This window comes from Rhopalosiphum maidis, chromosome 1 (assembly GCF_003676215.2).
Source record: "Rhopalosiphum maidis isolate BTI-1 chromosome 1, ASM367621v3, whole genome shotgun sequence".
NCBI lineage: Eukaryota > Metazoa > Arthropoda > Insecta > Hemiptera > Aphididae > Rhopalosiphum > Rhopalosiphum maidis.
Window position 1 is genome coordinate 93,812,317 of NC_040877.1, and position 21,876 is coordinate 93,834,192.

At 33.6% G+C, this 21,876-nt stretch overlaps 1 protein-coding gene and 1 pseudogene across 1 annotated transcript; one reads left to right on the plus strand and one right to left on the minus strand.

The window, feature by feature from the left end:
- The first annotated feature begins 606 nt into the window (after positions 1-606).
- On the plus strand, positions 607-1,134 carry LOC113549349 (formin-F-like). Its single transcript, XM_026950610.1, has one exon. The coding sequence runs from the start codon at positions 607-609 to the stop codon at positions 1,132-1,134; it is 528 nt and encodes a 175-aa protein (XP_026806411.1).
- Positions 1,135-21,098: 19,964 nt separating this feature from the next.
- LOC113549386 lies at positions 21,099-21,712 on the minus strand (annotated as a pseudogene).
- Positions 21,713-21,876: the final 164 nt, after the last annotated feature.

A 21,876-nucleotide genomic window follows, 5' to 3' on the forward strand; every position in this document is an offset into this window, starting at 1 on the left:
TCAATTTATAATTTCTAAAAAAAAATTATTCTTAAGAAATGAATATTACATATTAATTCTGCCTTATTAGAAATCAATAATTTATGGTAATTCTGAGTATGAATGTTTTAAAGGTGGTAAATTATGAATTGATTCAATAAAGTTACTTAAATTTAATTTAAAAATATTTATTAAAAAAAAAAATTGTATTTCAAGTACCCATTGTAAATTAAAATTATAATTTTAAACGTATAAATTATTAATCTGATGAAATTTTGTTCATAGTAAACAGTTAAAACTAAGGAAAAAAGTTATTTTTACTCTAGTCACCGTCCGTACTGCGCACGATGCACACCTCTCTATATTAGCTCCGTATCTCGCCGCTATTCTCGTCTTTATTAAGCCGAATTATTTAAAAAAAAATATGTTCATTAAATAGCTAACGCCAAGTTGCATCAATCGAATAATAATTAAACCCTCAGTTTTCACTGATGTCTACGTCGTACTACAAAATGTAGTTTTTCTAACGTTTTTTCGACAAGTACGATTACATAATTATCGTGCGCCTTCGATAGGTAACGCTATCGCACTCGCCGGCCAGCGGCCCGCGACCTTCGCACACTTATTATGCCCAAGATAAATAATGCACCAAATATAAACAACAAACCCGATAAAAACACCAACACTCTACAGCCTGCTCGCCTAGCAGAATCACAGAACTCAGGAAGATTAAATCCAGGCAGTAACACCCATCCAAACACCATGAACAGCTCCGGAAATAACAATTGGAAAACGCAAACAAGTAAAAGAAATCTGTCAAGTTCTTCATCCGGTTCTACTTCTTCCAAACCTTCTTCCTTACAAACTGCTCAACCAAAAACCAAAAAACTTTCCTTCTCAACACGTAATCGCTACGAATCACTTTCGATACCTGAACCTACGGACACGGTTTTCGACCAGCCCACGCTGCCCGTTGAACCTATCATTGCGCCCTTCGTCAAACCACCTCCCCCGATATTTATGAAAGGTATCACAGACTACCCAAGCTTCTGCTCAACCTTAATTGAGCTTATTGGATTTGACAATTTTTTTTGCAAAGCCAGCGCCGACCGCTTAAAAATACAGACCGCCATCCAGATTCTTACAGACTTCTAATTCACTATTTAAAAGAACACAACGCTAATTACCACACATACCAACTTACCGAGGACAAGCCTACAAGAATAGTTATTCGCAATCTCCACCCTACTACGCCAACTGAAAGAATAAAATCCGAACTCGAAACGCGACTCTTCGAAGTCAGACAAGTGACGAACGTCCTGCACAAGACCAACAAGCACCCACTCCCACTGTTCTTTGTCGATCTAGAACCCACCCCCCACTCTCACCAAATATACGAACTATCTTCTCTACTACACACAAAAATCAAGGTTGAGGAACCATACAAGCCGAAACAAATCAGTCAATGTCAAAACTGCCAAGAATACGGTCACACCCGTGCGTATTGTGGTTACTCAGCACGCTGTGTCCGTTGCAGCGCGCACCATCCATCTTCTGAATGCACTAAATCACCAGACTCTCCTGCCAAATGTATACTATGCTCGGGAGATCATCCAGCAAATTACCGCGGCTGCAAGGTCTACAGGGAACTCCAGCGCCGAAAATCACCTATCACTCAAAGTAAATTCTTACACGATACAATCAAACCTAATGTTAATTCTTATAATGTAAAAGAAAGCCACCCATCCGCTACCCTTCCGGGAAAAAACGATTCTAACCCCTCTAAAACATATGCTCAGGCCACTTCAAGTCAACCACCACAACCCTCTCCTCCTTCCGACCTAACTCAACTCATGTCCTCCTTCATAGGTGAACTAAAATCTCTTGTCAATCCATTGAATGCTCTTCTGACACAAGTCATTACCTCACTCCTAAACAAAAATAATGAATAAGTCTTACACTAACAACTCATTATCTATTTTACTGTTTAATTCAAACGGTCTAAAAAACCACGTTAATGAGCTCCAGGCTGTACTCTTCGACAAACGCATAGATATCGCTCTTATCTCAGAAACGCATCTTACCAATTATTCTCATATTTACATCCCTGGTTACTACTTACTTAAATCTAACCACCCTGATGGTACAGCACACGGTGGAGCAGCTATACTTATTAAAACTAACTTAAAATTCCATCCCCTCACTAACTTCTCTCAAAATCATATCCAATCTTGTGCCATCTCAATCATGCTTAATAATATCCCTATTGTTATCGCAGCAGTCTACAGTCCTCCTAAACACCTCATAACAAACACCAACCTCACCGAGTATTTCGATACAATTCCAAATAACTTCATTGCTGGTGGTGACTTTAATGCCAAGCACCAAAGCTGGGGCTGCCGAGTCACAAACCCTCGGGGAAGCCTTCTTTATAATTTTATTAACACTAAAAAATACCAAATAATCGCACCACCTGATCCAACATACTGGCCAACATCTCTTAAGAAAAAACCCGATATTCTGGATATTTTTGTCACCAAAATGCCGAGTAATCTATACTACTCTGTAAACAACATCTTAGATCTAAACTCAGACCACTCAGCTGTGTTACTTAATATTGATGCTACGCCTCAAACAAGCTCATTAAGCCACACTCTTTTTTCACCCACGACTAATCGTTTTAAATTCCACAACATAATTGCCCAAGCAATCACTCTTTCGATAAGATTAAAGTCTGAGCATGATATTGACGAAGCAGTCAATAACTTATCTAAACTTATTCACTCAGCAGCTGCATTGTCCAACTCCCCAACCACTACCAAGAGCATAACGCAGAAACAGGCTCTTCCGGAACAGATACGCGATCTAATAGTGGAAAAACGCAGAGCCAGAGCCCGCTACCAACGTACTCGGTTACCATCTCACAAAAGCGCATATAATAAATTAGCCAACTCACTCAAAAAAATCCTAGCTAAAAACAAAGCAGACATGTTCGAACAAAAATTAACCAAACTATCATGCTTTGACGGTAGCTTATGGAAAGAAACCAAAAAGTTACTGCGACTTAAAACTCCTTCAACCCCCCTTAAGAAACCTGACAACACACTTGCTATTTCAAATGACGATAAAGCTGAAGTCCTTAAAGAACACCTTCTTGAAACCTTCCAACCACATCATAATTTACTCATACCTCAATTTGTTGATAAGATTAAGACTGACTTAGACCTTCCCTCACCTTCAAATTATTAAGTAAAATATTTTACACCCAACGAAGTCAAGCAGACTATCCAAAGATACACCTTAAAAAAATCCCCGGGATATGATCTAATTACAGCAGAAGTAGCTAGATGCCTCCCCAAAAATGCAATATTACTAGTAACATATATATTCAATGCAAGCTTGAGACTATCTTACTTCCCCATCCTTTGGAAATTCTCAAAAATAGTTCTATTTGCAAAGCCTGGAAAACCTCTGGACGACCCATCCTCCTACAGGCCAATAAGTCTTACCATTCTTATCAAAAATATTTGAAAGACTTATTCTCAAACGAATGACCCCATACATTATCAATAACAATATTCTTCCGAACACCCAATTCGGATTCAGATCCTCTCATAGCACCATTCACCAAGCCCATCGAATTGTCGATGCAATATCGGTCTCGCTGGAAAAAAAACTATACTGTACCTGTATCTTCCTAGACGTTTCTCAAGCGTTCGACAAAGTTTGGCACGAAGGGTTACTGTTTAAACTTAAAAGCTTTCTTCCCCACTCATTCTTCCTCTTAATGAAATCTTATCTAGCCGACCGACATTTCCAAGTACAATATAGCTCATCATACTCAGAAATAGCCAAAATTAATGCCGGCGTCCCACAAGGGAGCATCCTATCTCCTACTCTATTCAATATCTTTGTCGCTGACCAGCCCACTATGCCTCAAACCATGGTGGCCGACTATGCAGACGATAAAGTCATCATATCAATTAATGAAAATCCAGTAACTGCCTCGTCAAACCTACAACTTCACCTTAATCTTATGTCAAACTGGTTCAACAAATGGCGCATTAAAATAAACCAAAGCAAATCAACTCACACTACATTTACTCTCAAGAAGGGCGTATGCCCAACCGTTACACTAAACAACATCCCAATCCCCACGTCAGACACAGTCAAATACCTGGGGCTCACTCTCGATAAACGACTAACTTGGAAAAACCATATTCGAATCAAAAGACTAACTCTCAACGCCCGTATGCGCATGCTCAGCCCTCTTATCTCAAATAACAAGTTTACAAGTCTAAAAGTCAAGCTACAAATTTACAAAACCCTCCTCAAACCTATTTGGACGTATGGTCTATAGCTCTGGGGCTCGACTAAAAAAACAAACATCAACAAAATCCAAGCTTTCCAAAACTTGGCTCTTCGGCGACTCTCCAATGCACCACCATACGTCTCAAACCTAATCTTACACAACGACCTTTACATGAAAACCATTAACGAAGAAACTCAATCCTTTTATTTGCGCTTCCACAAGCGACTTCTATCCCATCAAAACCGTCTTATTAAAAACCTCTCTTCTCAAACTCTTCTAGGAAATCCTAGGCGCAGGTTAAAAAGAAAGTATAGTCGTGACCTACAGTTACCAACCCAAGAATAGATATCAACGTTAAAAAAAAAACAATTTATTTATAACATTAATTAATTAGAACTTACAACAAATCATGCCAAGTGTCGCCAATGGGTGGCTTCTTATTCAAATTTTCACGCCATGTTATTTCTCTCATTACATGAACTTATTGTGCATATTATATGTATAGATTGTTTATTTCTAATAAAACTAAAAAATAAAAAAAAAAAAAAATTTTTACTCTAAAAAATATTAGAACGATAAGAAATTTATTGAAAATCCAGTAAAAATAGGTTCATTGAATTTAACTAGCAATAATAGAAAATACAATTCCTATAAATAAAATATAGTGAAAATGAACTACCTACTAGATAGTAAGTATCATGAAGAATAATATCAATAGATGAGTTAGAGAAAATCAAACTTGTTAAACATTCAATTGTAAACAAAAATTTACCTAATGATCAAACTGTTGATGGTGAAAAATTAAATTTAGATCCATATATAAAAGCGATTAGTTTCCAAAACCACCAACAACAATGGGTATAATTATTGAAAAATTCTAATAAAAGCATGGGTTGTAACAATTACATTATATAGTTGATTATTCTTAATGGTTTAATTAATTTGACCTAATTCTAATTGACTTAAGTAAATAAGACTAGATTCAATTATACCTGATCAAATACCAAATAAGAAATATAAAGTACCAATATGTTTATAATTAGTTAAAAAGATTCATTTTATTTATAAAAATGGCTGATAATTGGTTATAAATTGTAAATCTATTTATATATATTTAAAAATATTTTTATCATTAACTCTATATTCAAATTATATCCATATTAAATTGCAAATTTAATAGTATTAATTATTTAAGGTTAATAAGTAATTAAGTAAAACAAATATTTTTAATTTCGAAGGTTAATAGTTGAATTTAACTTAAAACCTTAATAAATAAATAAGTAATTAAAAAATATTAATGAAATTATAGTTATTATTTTTAAAATTAAGATATCATTTGTTAAATAAATTAAAATTAAATAATGTAAAATAAGTTATTTAAAAAAAAATATATATACATTTAAGATAGTTAATATAATGAATATTATTATAATTATCTATATACCGTTTTAAATTAAAATTTTAATTGGGAACCTAATCTATAGGGATACGATAATTTGCTAGTTTACATTTTGACGCAACACTAGTCCGGACCAGTATTAACGCCGGACACCGTGCGCCGCGTCAAACTTGAGAACGGAAACCAAAAATGTATTGTCATACGCAAAATACAGATTGTTATTAGTTATTTCTAACTTATTTGTGTTATTACTTAATAGTTATTATTAAAAAGGGCTCGGATTTTAAAGCATAATAAATAACAAACAAAGCATAAAACTAATTGATTAAAGAAGCCTATTTATTTTTAAAAAAAATATGGCCAAAAATTAAGATAAACTAGCTATAATAACTTATTATTATATTATTATTAATCATCACATTAATATTAAATTATATTACCCATCGACAATGTATTGGAATAGCACGCAATCCGGAAATTTTTCTCGATCGTTCTGTGGCATTCTAGATTTATCTGTATAAAATGTCCAAGAAGTCATGTTTGATGTTTGACTAAACAGTTAACGACGATCAATGTTAATAATATTTTAGATTTTATTAAAAACAAAATATAAATATATTAATTTAATAAGTATTACTGTTAAGTGGGCGAAGACGGAGTGCAGAGGAGTCGAATGAGACGGACGAGGACACGAGGTTGTGCTGTCGGAGATCCGTTAGGTAGTGTAGCCGCGCGTGAATTGAATTGTTGGTTGTCAGTAGTGGCGATTGCGGTACACTGGGACTTCGAGCGTTATTGTCAAGGAGTGTAGAAACAGCAAAACGAATAAGATAAAGAAAATCGGCGGTTAGCTTAGGCACGATAAAGGTCTGAATATATCTACACGACACGGGATACAATATTTTAGGTAAACGAGCCACGGGAGCGTCCTGCACAATCACACTATCATTCTATACCCACTGGCAGGCGTGATAATAGGGTATATAGGATAATAGGGTAGGTATCTCTCCACATTGTAAAATACAATGGTATAGTAAGTTATAATATACACCGTATAATGTTGTATAGTAGTGTGTCCAAAGAAGCTGAATTAAATTGATCTGTAGATATTGACCTTGTTCCGTCGATACGAATTTGTCCGATGATTATGTAAAATAAAAAAATATTTAAATCACTATTACCTAATTTAAGAATGGATTTAGACGAGTTATAGTTAACCTCATGTATACGAGTTGTCACGTATACTTTCAACCGTTGTTTTTAGAAGTAAACGAATTATTATAAGACATCGTGTATTGTGTGAAAAAAATTTAATATTTTTATCCATTGCATTGAATTGTCAAATTATGCATTGATTTATATACTAAATTTATATACTTGATAAGAAAAGCTATATAACAAAGATTTTATGTTATTATTATTTGTATGTATTAGAAGAAAAAAATTGATATTTTTGCAACAAATATTTAGGTACAAATTCCAAACTTAGTGTTACTAGTAGGTACAAATTATAGTACAATTCATTTTTGGCCAAAATTGAGAATGTTTATTTAGTGCGTAATACCTAGTGCGTTGACACCATGGTTCAAAGGTAACAGTATATTGTGGTTTTTTATATACATAATGCTTATTTTAAAGTACAGGTTTTTAATATTCAATACATTAAACTCTTTAAATATATTTTCGGTTGGATATCTACCAACCGATCTTTTTAATTGCAACTTTGATATACGTATATATATATATATAATATATATGTATTGTTTTTTGACAGGTTTGAATTAGGGAGACAACATTATCATAGGCTCCACCCCAACCTATTAAACCATATGTAATTTGCAATTCAACAAGAGCTAAGTAAAATATTCTAATATCTTTAGGTGGTAGATTATCACGAAGTATACAGGTGATTCTTTTATCATAAAACATTCATATCAAAAAGTATTCATATTTTTGAAAACAATTTTTTACATAGTTTCAAGTTGTTAAAAAAAATACATTTTTATTAAAAAATTATATATTTAAATATTTTTTTAAGTTTTTTACGTTTTTGAATGACAACATTGAGTTTTAATTTCATATTCCAAAGCAGAATAATTGTCTGAGTATTTTGATACATAAAAATCGAATTTAGGGCGAGTAGTTTATGAGTTATACGTATTTAAAGTTTTGACAAACGGAGTGGAGTGGTACGGGGTTACCCCGCAAAATGTTTGTTCACTACTCTACCGGAATTCGTAATACGGGGAGGGTCAACGGCGTATACGGCGCTCGACACGGGCAGCGGAGATTTGCAACTCTCTGTGGTTTTTGTAAGTGGGCATGGCGCGCGGGGACAGACCGACCATGAAGAATAAAGAATAAATATATTCTTCATGAGACCGACGCTAAATCACATAATAGAATATGGCTGAATACAGCTTAAAATATTATTACTATTATTATTGTATATTTCGTTATTTTTTCGTGCTAATGCTGTGAAATGTATTCGAAAACATTAACCGTAACCCATTCCGCCATGTCGTCGTCCTTTAAACCTATAATAATTCCTTACCAGAAATATTAAATGAGCAGGTGCAGTTGACTTGAGAGTCGAGAGAATGTACTAACACTATATTTTGTTTTCTTTCTCTGGACAATAACGCAATATAAATAAAATGCATTTACTTAAAGCACAACCATTGTTTATGTTTTTTAATAATATTAGTAGCAAATTACTTGATGTAAAAATTACAATATAATAAATAGGTAATATTATGTATTATGTATATAGTTGAAATATGATAAAAAAATTCAAAACCGATACCTACGCTAAACCTTTAAAATTATTACTATCTATGATTTACCATACTTCAATACTAATGAAAAATTGTATAATGACTAAAATATTATGTACTTAAATGTTTCATAAAAATATTATTTCGAATTCATAATTATGACTATTTTCAAAAAATGTCGAGGTACATTTTTCCACAGTCCAGGAGAAATCTTCTATGTTTTATTAGCTGTTGTATTAGCTTATTATATTAATAATTTATAATTTTATCTTAATTGGAGAATAATTTTAGATTTGGAGCGGAGAGATAAAATGTATTGGTTTTATAATAATACGTGTCTTATGTGTATATGTGTTTGTTTCCGAACTCATGTGTCTTCCTATAAATTGATTTTCATAGCGACGAAATCGAATGTTAGAACACAAAGCACATATATGTCGTAACTATAATATTATATAGTCATACTCGTTATGGTTTAGTATTACTACACCTAAAATACAATGAAACACTTAGGTTTTCAATTTTCATTGTAACGCGTAGTGACAAAGACAAGATCATGTACAAAACCGAAGAGTACCTAACCAAAAACCAACAATGAGACGTGAATACACCAGTTATATAAATTATATTAAAATAGTCGAAAGCGTGTGTCCCATATGGATCGACGTGTCCCATCGTCACAATAAAAAAGGACGTTTTCTTGTGTACTGTACGATCCGGCAACCCTCACCCAGCCACCCTAACTACAAGATTGTCCCAAAAACCGATCGATTCGTAGAAAACAGTGAAGAACGTGGGCAAGATAAAAATTCGTATTGTCGCTGACATGCCTATATCCGTTGTCAAGGGCACGCATAGTTTCTTTTACGTTTCATCGGCGCCGTTCAATGTTTATCCACAATAAATTATGTTGCGATTGAGAATGAACGTGTTTTATTGTAAAAATACAGTATATGCTATTATATAGGAGGTCGTTTAAAAGCGTCACTGCGTTAGGTACAGTGCTGCAATGTTATTCCCCGACTTTATATTTTATATTTCATTCGATGGCCTACAGAGTCGTATTCAATTGTACAGTTATTTTTTTCATTTTAATAATATACTATGAAGTGTTTAAAATTTTAATAAGTATTAAACTTGCTCTTTTATGAACATTTAAATCATTTGATTACTATTATTGTTGCTATCGTCGTTTTCGGATGTTTACTGCAATAATTATTAATTTATATGCTGTTAACATAATATTATTTTTTTTTTTATAATTTTAGTTTAGGTTGGTCGTACTGAATTCAAACTACGTGTTTTCGAGCATTATGACAATATTATGGACATTTAAAATGTTTGTCCTGTACAAAGTATAATACTGTAACTCTAGTGAATGGGTCAATTCAACACCATAGGCGCCGGCGGGTGGTGACCTACCCATCGCCTGACATGATAAATGGTTTTGGTGTTCAGAATTGAGATGATAATAAAGTCTGTGTACGGTGTACGTGCTTTATTGTAAAATTACAGTATATTATTATAAGAGAGAGTCCAAAAGCAGTGTTGGAATGTTACCTCTGTATTATATAGTGTCATTCGATGGCCTACAGAGTCGTATTCTATTGTATCCACAGTTATTTTTTCATTTATAAAATATAAAAATGAATAAAAACTTGGAATCTCGATCTGCTGTTTAGAATAGATTTAGAATGTATACGTATTCAGTAGAGACTAAAATATTTACCACTTATACCCGTGTAGAAGATAAATTTGGTGTCTTATTTATAGTTTCACAAATAGCTGTAAATTGTAAATTTGATTAGCATTTATCTATAACACAGACCGTAGTTCTTATAATAGCTTACAGAAATTTAACTTTTGTACTTTGCACATGATAGTTAACAGGAACCAGGAACCACCATACCAAAGATAGAAAAATAATACTGATAGGCATTAGGCATTGAAAAAAAAAATATTAAATTAATATGATTTATGAAGCATTTTATGGAAAACAATATTTTAATTGAATACATTAAAAACTGTAATTTTGCTTATCAATTGTCAATTATGATTATAATCATCTGATCAAACTATTGCCAAACTATTTAGTTTATACCATTAACTTAACAATTAAATGTCATTATAATTTATCAAATTTATTAATAGATACCTATTAAAGAAATATTTATTAAAAAAATATATAAATTCACAAAACTATTTAAAAATGCTAGTTCGTGAGTTATATAATATTATGATAGGTATATGGATTTTTACGAATATATTTATCAATTTTTCATGATAAAAATACCTGTATAATAGTATATGCATATGTACACGCTTAATTTATTAGTTTAAATCCAATAATGTACCTACATTATATTGAAATGTGTATAGTGAAAATGTCATAGAGGTATATTCGGGGATTTTTTGGTCCTACCTGGAAATTTCTTTTTTAGCAAAGCTAGAAGTGCACATTGTTCCTGTACAAAGTAAATTGAGTGTAAAAATCAGTTGAATAAAAATTCTACTGGTTAAGATAGTATACCAGTACAACAACATATATTGGTATGCCCACGATGTGATATATTTTTGTAAAATGAAACATCTATACGATATAGCCTATAGGTATAGCCAAATATTATATATTTTATAAATTGATACTACATAGTCATACGATAGATACAACACGTGCACATTAAACTTTTCGTATAATATAGTATAATGAATTTGTAGTCTGAACTTATTGGGTTCCTATTATCCTTTAAAATGTAACGTCATGTAGTTTACCTAACTGTGTACATGCGTTTTTTTTTCATATTGGATCTAATAATCGGGACAAGACCGTTTTCAACCAAAAACCTTTCCTTTTCAGCCGATTCACTTTTCGATCAAATTTTTAAAATGGCCGGTACCTTTTTCGTTCAAAAGAAAAACGTATACAACATATGTAAAAATAATAAAATAATTGGTATATAATATTTTATATAAGTTGCATAAAATGTTGTAAAATAAAGTAAAGACGTTTTTTTTAAAATATAAGAATATCTTTTTTTTTTTTTTATTTATTAGAAAATTTACAATCTGTATTACATGACACAATAAGTAAAATGGATGACTGATATAACACTATATACATAATAAAATACACATGAAGCACATGATGAGGGAAATCATCCAGCGATGGTACCCTCTAGTAATTTATTTTTTCTTCATTAATTAATTTAATAGATCACGACACCAATTTCTTTTAAGTCGACGTGGAGGGTTGTCAGGAAGATTACGTGATGCTAGGTGAATGACTAAAGGATTGAAATGATGTTGCAGTTTGGACTGAAATCTGTTGTAGTATAATTTAGCTAGTTGGTCAACTGTTGGAATTCTTAAATCGTTGTGCAGGGTTTCATTTGTTACGTACCAAGGGGCCGAGGCTATTAACCTGAGAGTGATGGACTGGGAAGCTTGGATAGTGCGGACTTGAGAAGGTTTGGCACATCCCCAGATTTGCATACCGTACGCCCAGATGGGTCTGAGTAGAGATTTGTACAATGTGGACTTTGTGTGTATTGACAGTTTGGATTTAAGAATCGGCCTGAGTAGATGAAGGCGGTGGTTTAGGATTTTACGTTTGGACTTGAGATGAGGTCCCCATGTCAATCTTTTGTCTAGTAAAATTCCCAAGTATTTTACCTGGTTCGATGAAGGAATCTCGACTCCTTGAAGTTGGAGCGAGGGGAGATTGTGTTTACGCAGAGTAAATGGCACTTGGAAAGATTTATCGGGATTTATTAGAATTTTCCACTTGGTTGCCCAGGTGTTTATTAAATTGAGGTGATTTTGGAGATAGTTTGAAGATAGAATAGGGTCTGAATTGGAGGACAGTATAGCAGTATCATCTGCATAAGTTGCTATGGTTGTGTTATCTGTTTTCGGAATATCTGATGTATATATGTTGAATAAATCGGGTGATAAGTCACTTCCTTGTGGAACACCGGCAGAGATTAGAAAGTAGAAGGATATTGAGTCGCCCTGTCGAACTGCAAATGTACGATCATAGAGGTAGGATTGGATTATTAGATAGTAGGGAGCTGGGAGGAATAATTTTAACTTGTATAGGAGGCCCTCGTGCCACACTCTATCGAAGGCTTGGGCCACATCTAGAAAAACTCCTGGGCAGTATTCTTTATTTTCGAACGAAGTTTGAATTTTATCAGTAATTCTATGTATTTGATGTACTGTCGAGTGGGATGTCCTGAAACCAAATTGTGTGTCTGGTATTATATTGTTTGAATGAATGAGTGGTCTAATTCTTTTAAGGATAATTTTCTCGAAAAATTTGGCTAAAACTGGTAGTAGACTTATAGGTCTAAAGGATGACGGTAAGTGTTTGGGTTTACCAGGTTTATGTATAAGTATTACTATAGAAAATTTCCAGATTTGGGGGAAGTGAGAGACTCTTAACATGGAATTGTAAATAAATGTGAGAAGTAATAGAGTTTTATTGGGTAAGTGTTGTAATAATTTGTTTGTAATTAAGTCATATCCAGGTGACTTCCTTGGCTTTAGTTTGCTAATTAAGTATTTGATTTCATTTGGGGTTGTGTGTTTAGCTGGGAGAGACATTGGTAAAGGACTATTAAGAAATCTTGTAATGTTGTCGAGGTGTGCGGATTCGGGATTAACATTAGAATGTGGTGTAAATATATTTGAGAGATGGGTTCCAAAAAGTTCCGCTTTGTCTTTGTCAGAGATCGCTAGCTCTCCATTTGGACCACTGAGCGGTGTAGCTTGTTCTTTGATTTTGAGTATATTTTTGGTAGTTCTCCATAGAGAGCCGTCATTGGAATTTAGTGATTGAAATTTTTCTTGGAAAAAGTTGGATTTGTGTTTTGAAATGAGTTTTTTGATCAAATTTGATAGATTATTTAATAGCCGTTTATCAGAAGGCAAGTTGGATCTTTGCCACAACGAGCGAACCCTTCTTTTTTTTACTATTAATTTTTGGATTTGGGGAGGAAGGATATTATGCTTTGAGTTTTCGGGTGTATTTTTGACATACGATGCATTATAAACGGCGGTTTGAATTGAGGTCGTTAGGTTTTGGGCGGCTTCATCGATTTGTTCGGTTGATTTGAGTGAGATTTTTAGGTTAGTGGCATTTTCTAGATTTTTTGAAAAGGAACTCCAATTGACTGGTCCTTTCGCTAAGGAAGGACGGGGAGGATTGTAGTAAATCTCACAATTCAAATTGAGAAGAACTGGACTATGGTCCATGCTGAATCTGCTAGATTTTTTATGGAATGAGTAATGTGTCTCGTGATTGTGGTTAGAAAATAATCTAAAATATCGGGGTGCCGATTTTGGTGGAAAGGCCAGTAAGTAGGTCCTGGAGGAGATATGAATGTTATTCTTGTGTTCAGTATAATATTTTGAAGCAACTGACCCCTAGTGTTATCGGTTCGACAGCCCCATTGCGAGTGTTTGGCATTGAGGTCACCGCCTATAAGAAATGAGCGGCCAAGTGAGTTCAGAAACTGGGAGAGATGTTCAGGTGATATTGCAGGCCTTGGAGGACAATAAACTGCGGTTATAGTTGTGGGGATATGATTCAGAGTAATTAGGATGTTTGTGGCTTGAATAGTGTTAGTTTTGTAATTCAGTAACGGTTAACATTGTGTTTTTTTTGAAATTATAATGGCCGAGCCCCCATGAGCAGAGCCATCAGGGTGGTCGGCTCGATAAATGTTGTACCCGGGGAAAAAGTTTTTAGAAGTTGAAGTGCAGTAAGTTTCTGCGATAAGTGCAATGTCTATATGTTTTTCAGTGAATAGGTTGAGCAGTTCGGGTTCATGACGTTTAAGACCGTTTGCGTTCCAAAGAAAAATTCTAAGGGAGTTTACGTTCGCTTGTTTATTTAACATCTTTTAGGACTAGTTTATTTATGACAGTAGTGAGAAGTTGGATTAAAGGATTTATTACTAATTTTAATTCTGATAAGAATGAGGAAAATTGAGAGGTTAGATTGTTATCGGGTTGAGTATTAAACATATTTGAATTGTAATGATTTTTTTTGTAGTAATTTGATTTGTCTTAGCTATCTTGTGGGTGAGACACGTTTGTCGGAAGGCTTGGAAATTCCTTGGTATTATTTAAATTGAGATTGGGTTGACCAGAGAGTGTTCCATCGCTAGTGGTTTTACCCCCATTTACATTATAATTTAAATTAACATTTTGTTTAGTTGTAGCTTTGGAATTATTGTAAAGTTTCTGTAAGTCTTTGTGAACGGAACATCCGCGGTAGTTCGCCGGATGACTTCCTCCACAGAGAGCACACGTTGGAGATTGATCTATGGATATGGTGCAAGATGAAGATGTGTGAAATTCAGCACAGCGGACGCAGCGAGGTGGGTGTGAGCAATAGCTTTTGGAGTGGCCGTATTTCTGGCAGTTTTGGCATTGAATTACATCCCGACGTTTATGTGGTTCTTCGATTCGAACTTTGGTGTGAAGAATGGATGTTACTTGGAATATTTCTTTGTTAATCTCAGCAGGTTCAAGATCGACAAAGAAGAGAGGCAAATTTTTTTTTGTTGTTTTGTGACGGATATTAGCAACTTGACGCACTGTGAAGCCAATTTCTTGAATGGCGATTCCGACCTCATTTAAATAGGTGGAAGGATGAATATTACGTACAACAACACGAAAAGCTTTGTTCTCACGTTGTTGATAGGTATGATACTCGGCTTTATTTTCAATTAAATACTTTATCACAGCTCTATAAGAGTCAGAGTTTTTAGTCAGGATTTTTAAATCATTAGTGGATGATTTGAATAAGAAATTTTCAGCACCAAGCAATTTGAGAAAATCGTTGCGAAGCGCAACAAAATCAAGTACGCCATGAACCATAATTGGCGGTGGAGATGGTGGAGGTTTGGCGGGTTCACTAATGTCGTCTGATGCTTCATTTGATGGATTTTGAGATGGGAACGCTATCTCTGGGTTGTCCTCAACTGCAAGGCAGGAGTATCTATTTGTTGTTGAAAATATACTTTTTTGGGTCGTCTTAGCTATTTTGCTTGTGGAAAATTCGCCAGAGGATGAAAGATTCCTACTGGTTTTACTAGACTTTTTGTTGGTAACGTCTATGTCCATGTCAGAATTTTCGAACACATCACTCGATGCACTCTGTATACGACTGGACGACGCAGAGTTAGTTTTATTTTTATTTGAGATTTTATTCTTCGAATCAGTAGTATTTGTATTATTATTGCGGTTCATTGTGCGTGTTATCGTTATCGCGACTTTGGTTAGATTAGATAAATAGCTGCCGCCGGCAACGCCGGGGAGCGTGGACGACAATTAATTACGTAGATACCGTTTAGACGTAGTATAGTAATTATATTACCAGTTTTTGGATGATTTGGGCTTGAGAGGTTGAAATACCGTGGCGATGACAGCAGTGGGAAACACAGGCCGATATCCGGATTTTTTTGACACCATTCACAATTAAATTGGTTAGGTTGGACTTGAGAAACAAAAGAAACTGCGTGCATGGATAACTGATTACGTGTGTTGCGGACAACAGTCACGGAGCGAATCGAAGAATATCACATTGACAATACTTTTATTTTAGTATGTCACATTATGTACAATATTTTATAAAAAAAAAAAATAATATACAACTATTAAAAATAAAATAATAGGTATATAATTATATATATATATAATATACATTATATCTAAATTATTATGGTAGTTGCCATCACAATGAAACACGACGATCGCCGATCAAATAATTTATGACAAAATATTTTACATAGGTTTTAATTATTTTCGAAATGTATAATATTTTTTTTTTTCTTTATTATTAAAATACACAATCTGTACCTCGTTGGTACAACAAGAGTATTAGCTAAAAAGTATAAAATAACATGAATAGCTTGATAAAAGCAGCCACCCAGTGATGACACTTATAAATTGAGGTTATACAATATAAGTTTTCTCATAGATACATTTATATTTATTTATTGATTTTTTTTTTTTTTTAGTATTATGATATTAAGTCAGCATATCTCTGCACCAGTTGCGTTTTAATCTCCTAGGAAGATTTCCCGGAATAACAATTGATGAGAGTGTTTTAACTAAAGGATTTGAATGAGTTGCAAGCTTGTTATGAAATCTTTTATAATAAGTAGCTGCTTCTTCTTTAATAGTTTTAATTTTTAGGTCTGTGTGGAGAGTATGATTTGAAACATAAGGGGGGGAGTTTGTTAATTTTCTTAATGTTATATTTTGAAAAGTCTGAATACGATTTGTATTTGATTTTTTTGCATTTCCCCACAGTTGGATACCATAGGTCCAAATGGGTTTAATGAGGGATTTATATATTAGTAGTTTAATATTAAGGTTGGTGTGTTTGTTATTGACTAGTAAGGATTTAAGCATACGAAGTCGGAGATTTAGTTGGAGTCTTTTAACACGTGTATGTTGGGCCCATGTTAGTCTACGGTCAAGGGTTAAGCCAAGATACTTAACTGTTGAAGTGGACGGAATTTGTGTACCATAGAGAGTGACTGGCGGGCAGTGTCCTAGCTTGAGGGTAAAAGTAGTGTGGTAGATTTGGTTTGATTTACCTTAATCCTCCAATTATTGTACCAGGTTTCCATAAGGGAAAGATGATTTTGTAGATTAAGCGAAGTTACAATGGGGTTTTGATTTATAGATATGATAAGTTATCATCTGCATAGTCTGCCACAATGGTGTCATCGGAGGTTGGTTGATCAGAAGCATATAAGTTATATAGTAATGGGGAAAGGATACCCCCTTGTGGAACACCAGCTCTGATGTTTGCTATGTTAGAGTATGCAGATTTAAAATGGACTTGGAAATAACGATCAGTTAGATATGATTTAAGTAGCGTGAAGTATGTTGGGGGCAGAAAGGTCTTTACCTTGTAAAGCAGCCCTTCATGCCATACACGGTCAAAGGCCTATTGAATGTCAAGGAATACACAAGAACAATACATTTTTTTTTCAAGTGCGAAAGAAACCGAGTCAACTAGCCTATGTACTTGATGGATTGTTGAATGGTATGCGCGAAAACCAAATTGATAATTAGGTAATATATTTTTTTCACTAATTATGGGAAGTATGCGGTTCAGTATTAGTCTTTCTAGCACTTTTCCGAGAAAAGGTAATAGACTAATTGGTCTATATGACGTTACCAGGTCAGGGGGCTTGTTTGGTTTTGGGAACAGTATGATTTTAGAGAACTTCCATAAAAGTGGAAAGTATGACAATCTGAGTATGGCATTATATATATATGTGTTAGTAATACGATTGCGCGTTTAGGAAGGCATCTGGCTACTTCAGCCGTTATTAGATCATAACCCAAAGCCTTCCTAAGAGTGTGCTTTTGAATTGCAAATTTGATATCACTCGGTGAAAAATGTTTAATAGGGGAAGCTAGAGGTAAAGGCATATCAAGACCACTAAGAATCATACCAGAGTTGACAGGTAAAATATCATGGTGAGGTTGAAAAACATTAAAGAGGTGATTTTTAAAAAGTTCTGCTTTCTCTGTGTCAGACACAGTGAGACTCCCATCAGATTTTTTGAGAGGTGGCGTGGTTATTTTAAAATGTAGTGCTTGCTTGGACGCTTTCCAAAGGCTACTGTTATTTGTAGATAATTTTCTCAGAAAATGTTCGTAGTTAAGATTTTTGATTTTTGCTAAGACATTTTTAAGATGATTTCCTAAGTGATTAGGATATGTCGTATTCGGAATTTAAAGATTTTCGCACTTCGTGTTGGCGTAAGGGGAGATTCGAATTTATCGTAATAAGCAAAGAATGTGAACGCGATAACGGACGATATCGTTATGGATTCGATACATTTGTCATTATATAATATGGCGTTTTTATGAAAATTCATCATTCGCAAACATGGACGCTAACGGTGAAGTACTCGGAGAACTGGTTAAAGCCAAAGAAAACATTAAACGAAAATATTCAGCATTAAAACACGGAAAAGCCGATATTCATTCACTAGTATCAGATACATTAAGCCCAATTATCGAACCATTGAACGAACTAAAAAATTATAAGTCTTTACAAGTTCCATCTACTCAAGTCTCACTTACTCAGGATGCAGATGGTTATCAAGATTTTGAAATCACTGACTGGTTTAAATCTTATGATATAGACAAAACATACGGGCCTAAAACACAAACAAACGGTAACATGTATTTGGGAAAAAAAAATTAAGCTTGTCGATAATACATTGACTATTGAAGACTCGTCTTATCCGATAACACCAGGACTAAGAAATTTAATATTTTCGAAATCTCCGAAATTATACACCAACAACAATTTAAAAACTTATAAATCTATATTAAATCAAACATCGGCTCACTTAACAGCAGACGGAAAGAAGATTAAAAAAGGTGGGAATAAATACACAGATATAATTCAAAATCTGTTTCCATCTGGGAGTGGACTATCTGTGAAACTACAAAAACATAATTTAGTGTACTGGAACGACCCCAACGAATTAGTCATTCGTTTGCGATTACTTTTAGCTTCTAAAGCTGCTGGTAATACAGGTGTTTCTAATGAAATACTTTCAATTTTTGAAGAATTGCGCGAAGCAGGCTTAATAAAACGCATACCAAATGTCTAAACGAGATATAGCGAATGAACTACATAAACCTGCTAGAAAAAATTATACAAGACGTATAGTTAATGTTTACGGGAAAAATGATCTATGGCAAGCCGATCTGGTCGAAATGATACCGTATTCGAAGAAAAATAAAGGTTACAAATATATTCTATGTGTCATAGACTGTTTTACGAAATTTGCGTGGGCCATAGCATTAAAATCAAAAACCGCTAAAGAAGTTTCAAATGCAATGTCTAAAATACTTTTCAAACGCTCACCAAAACTATTACAGGTCGACAATGGTAAAGAATTTTACAATTCTACATTTGATGCGTTGATGGAGAAGCACAACATACAAAAGTATTCAACGTATAGCATCATGAAAGCTTGTATAGTAGAACATTTCAACCGTACATTAAAAGAAAAAATGTATAGAGAGTTTACAGCACGAGGATCGCACAAATGGATTTCTAATCTACCGTCGTTGATCAACGAATATAATAATTCAAAACATAGAACAAAAGGCATGACACCAGTGTAAGCTGATACAAATCCAACATCTGAGATGATAAAGCAACGTAAAATTATAAATGGAAATATTAAATTTAAAGTTGGTGATAACGTTCGTATCAGTACGCAAAAAGGTGTGTTTACAAAAGGCTATTTGCCGAGCTGGTCTACATAAATATTTAAAATTGTTAAAAGAAACCAGACGTTGCCCACTACTTATCACTTGCAAGATTATACCGGTAAACCGATCAACGGTTGCTTTTATTCCGAAGAACTATTGAAAACAAATTATCCAAACGACTATTTAGTTGAGAAAATTATTCGTAGGAAGGGGAAACAAATTTTTGTTAAATGGCTTGGTTTTGATAGAACTCACAATAGTTGGATAAATATACATGATATTAGAAAATAATCTCAGTTGAACAGCAGACATGAACGTATTTGGTAGTACTCAGTCTAATGAATCAAATAAAATTGTTTCAAATCTCGAACATTCGATCAAATCGTATTCGAATAAACTCGACGAAATTGAACATTTAGTGGAATCAAGTTACAAATTCAAATTTTTTCAAATTCTTTTCAAACTGAAAAGTTAGAATTAACGTGTATAGAAATTACACAGCATATGATAAGAGGCGGAATATCATTACAATACATCAAAGACAGTATAGACGATATTAAAAAAATAATTCCTGCCATACTAAGTCGTCTCAATACTATTGAAACTTATTATAAAGACAAGTCATAATGTTTTCGGCCATCTTGGACATGCAATGCGTACTTGGAGTCAACAATATATACATTATAAGAGATGTCTATTATGGACACGGAAACATGGGCGACTCAACACTGGGTTTTTAAAAATTCAAAATGTATGCAAGACAACAAAAGTCGAAAGACTAATAAGTGGCTGGAACCCAATTATCATCAACTATCTATAGATTACGGTGATGTCGAATATGAAGAACTAAGTAGAATATTGAATTCATTAAAGTTCAACTGCATTTATGTCAAAGGAGAACAGAAAAAACAAGTTCTTATGGAGTATATACCACACGTAGCACTCATCAACATTGAAGACTTGGGCTGCCCTCGATTGGATCAAATATGTGATGACGAAACTTTACCTCGCTGTATTTTTCATATGGACTATAATCCTAAACAATGTACATTTTATAAAGTATTTGCTATGAAAAAATGGTTTGTAAATAATTCTTAAAATTTTTATACATTTTTATTTATTTATTTATTTTTTTCAATTTAAATAAATATCATATTTTATTTTTAACAAAGAGTTTTATGTTTATGCCTAACCTTTACAAAAAAAAAAAAAAAATATATATATATAGTATTAACACTACATTTCAAATATACATAATGACTAATATTCGTTCTCAGCCATCATTTCAGCCAACTCTATATCTCTATAAAAATTTAAAAATATTAGAAAAAAAAAAATTTAAATAATTTAATTTTAAAACTTACCATGTTCTATAATGTCCGTGGACTAGAGTATGCACTTTATCTTCAAGTACGACCCTCTTATCATCATAATTGTTGTATGTAATTTTGTTGGTTTTAATTGTTGTCAATTGGTGATTGAACGAACGTATAGATATATTTGGTCGCCTATTCACAATCGAGTCCATACCTTCAACCAAACATCGTTTGTGATCTTCAAATGTCATATGATTCTTGACAACATGTCCTCTGATGCCCTTCGCCCTGATTTCTTCTTTCGAAGAATCAATCTCATTGATCTTAAACGAGTAAGATTTTGAACGAAGCGCACAAAACTCTGTCATTGGTCTCATCTGAAAATAGTCCCGGAATTTTTTTTCTTTCAGCAATATAACAGGGATGATCTCTTGGTAAATTCGCCGTGTCCATGCGATCAAGTAAAATTGGGTTATTTTCCATATCTTCATAGAAATCGTCGGTTTCGATCAAATACACTAGTGAATCTATAAAAATTAATTTATTAAGAAATTAAGTTGGTTATAAAATAGATTATTAATTCACCTGTATCAGTGTACACGAGTGATATTTTTTCTCCATAGTACCTCTTCATGACATTGTAATGATAGTCATACATAAGTGTCTTGCTTATATCCAGAACTGCGAGTTCTGTGTTGAATCATTTTATAATTTTTAAGATTAAGAATATAAATGTGTGTATAATACATACCTATATATATAGGTTTATCGAATTTTATGATTTTATTCTCCAATGTTATTGCACTCAAGTTTTCGTTATAT